Below are 2385 nucleotides of genomic sequence, written 5' to 3' on the forward strand. Positions count from 1 at the left end.
TCCAAATATTGACTACTGAATATGTTTTCTGCTTTTTTTTTTCCTAAAAATTTTCAGTGGTGTCACTTTTTCAGAACACTGATTGTAGGTTGTTCAAAAGCAGACATCAGAATTTAGTTTTTTTTTTAGCAACTATTGGAGTCAGAGAATGGAAAACAGCACTGTCTCTTTTTACTTTAACTTCACCATGTTCATGAGAATCGGACACTACCGTTATCTCGCCTTTGTCTTTTGCCTCCTGTTGTACAGCTTCATTGTTTGTGCTAATGTTCTCATAATATGGATAATACTGCGGGAGAGCACGCTACACAAGCCCATGTATGTGTTTATTGCATTTCTGTCTGTCAACTCTGTGTATGGTTCTACTGGTTTCTTCCCCAGATTCCTCATGGACCTCCTGTCTGATACTCATTTAATCTCACGTCCTGCTTGTTTCACTCAGATTTACATTATTTTCACATATACTTTCTATGAACTGACCATCCTGAGCATCATGGCTTATGACAGATATGTTGCTGTGTGTTATCCTTTACACTATCACAGAAAGATGTCTTCCAAAACTGTCTACGGTTTGGCATTTTTTGCTTGGTTCTTACCAGCCTGTAACCTTTCAATAACCATTAATATGGTTGTCAGGCTTCCTTTATGTGGCAACAAAATAGAGAAGATATACTGTACCAGCTGGAATATTGTGAAATTGTCATGTGTTACTGCTGCTGTTAGCAGTATTGGTGCTACGGTGGGATCCATAGCTATAGCCTTCATTCCTTTTGGTTTCATCTTGTACACTTATCTTCGAATTGTGCTTGCTTGTTGGAATAGGTCAGAGTTCAGAGGAAAAGTGTTACAGAGTTGTCTTCCACATGTTGTTTCCTTTGTCGTTTATTCCATCACTTCGTTTACTGAGAGCGCTCTGAGCCGGCAAAACCTCCAAGAGGTTAATCCATTTGTTGCTGTAATTCTGTCAATAGAATTCATCATAATTCCTCCAGTTGTGAATCCTCTTGTGTATGGACTTAAACTGCCAGAGATTAGAAGACACATTTTCAGGATTTTATGCTCAAAACCCACATCTAAAAGGAATTCCTGCAGACCTTTAAGAGACTCAACAAATGTGCTGCCAACATTTTGTGCTGTGAATGAAACGTCTACAGAGCAAAATGAGGCATAAAACCTAAAAATGATGTCTAAGGCAGAGTATCTGCTGAAATCATTATTTTGGCTAGAATAACATGATGATAGACTTGTTGACATGCTGTATATAGTGACTGTGCAACAGTTACTAATGACTTACCAAGTGAGCATGATTTGTTGTAACTGATGTGAGATATAATTCATGGTTACCCTTAAATCACGTCCCATACAAATATAGTATTACACTAATAACAGTACATCAAGGAAAGTGATTCTTTCTGATTCTTAAACATCTTTGCAGGTCATGTTTTTTTTCAGGGTGACAAAAACATAGCAAAAGGGAGGTTTGATCATGTAAAACAGCAGCTTGATTGAGAGTAAAAAACTCAGCCATACGTTCCACTTATCTGCTTGTTCATTTCATTCTCTTGTTTTCTGTGTTTTGAGGTTCTGACCTAAGCTTTTTTAATGCACAGATACACAAGAAGACAAGTAACCTCTCGCTCTTAAGTCCACTTATGCCTTGAATATACTTTTAGATATTTAAAAGGACAATTTCTGTTAGTCAGAATGTTATTGTATGTCTTCTATTATCATTTGCATAGCCGAAATGCTGTTATGGATAACTATAGGGGATGGACGGAGAAACTAGGAGACCAGAAGTTAATGTTTTGAGCTGCAGAATAGAAAACAGTAAAACCCAAATCTCCTTGTGCAGGTGTATGTACAATATACAATGAAAAAATGAAAGCAGAGTGAATAAATCTCTCTCTCTCTTTCTCATGACAAATAAGAATTTTATGTGACGTACAAATGGAAAGTGAGAGAACACTGTCATTACTTCAATAATTTCAGTTATGTTTAAAATGGCATTTTATTGGTATAATCAGTGCACCAAATAAAATTTGAAGACAAAACAATACCACAGTATTCACATGTGATGATTCTGAATGTTGTCGTGCTGTCAGATTGCATCATACATGATGAATAAAACATGTTGCTTCGGTAAACCTTTCACAGTTTTGTCAACATTCTGTACACAACTGAAAAGCAGAATATTCATCCGCCAGGGCAACATAATCCTCCAAATCTTGCAATATTTGAAAAACATTCTAACTTAAAAAAGCAATCTACAAGATTTTCTTTTTAATTAAAGTCACTATGTATCACTGATTAAAGTATTGCATGAGTTATCTGTAGTACTATGAAGTGAGTGTCTGTTAAGCTACTACTAATGCAAACTAATACTCC

At 36.1% G+C, this 2385-nt stretch overlaps 1 protein-coding gene across 1 annotated transcript; it reads left to right on the plus strand.

Moving 5' to 3' along the window:
* Positions 1-2048, plus strand: LOC111584971 (olfactory receptor 11A1-like). Its single transcript, XM_023294340.3, has one exon. The coding sequence runs from the start codon at positions 149-151 to the stop codon at positions 1169-1171; it is 1023 nt and encodes a 340-aa protein (XP_023150108.2). The 5' UTR covers positions 1-148; the 3' UTR covers positions 1172-2048.
* Positions 2049-2385: the final 337 nt, after the last annotated feature.

The sequence above is a fragment of the Amphiprion ocellaris genome, chromosome 11 (assembly GCF_022539595.1).
Source record: "Amphiprion ocellaris isolate individual 3 ecotype Okinawa chromosome 11, ASM2253959v1, whole genome shotgun sequence".
Lineage (NCBI taxonomy): Eukaryota > Metazoa > Chordata > Actinopteri > Pomacentridae > Amphiprion > Amphiprion ocellaris.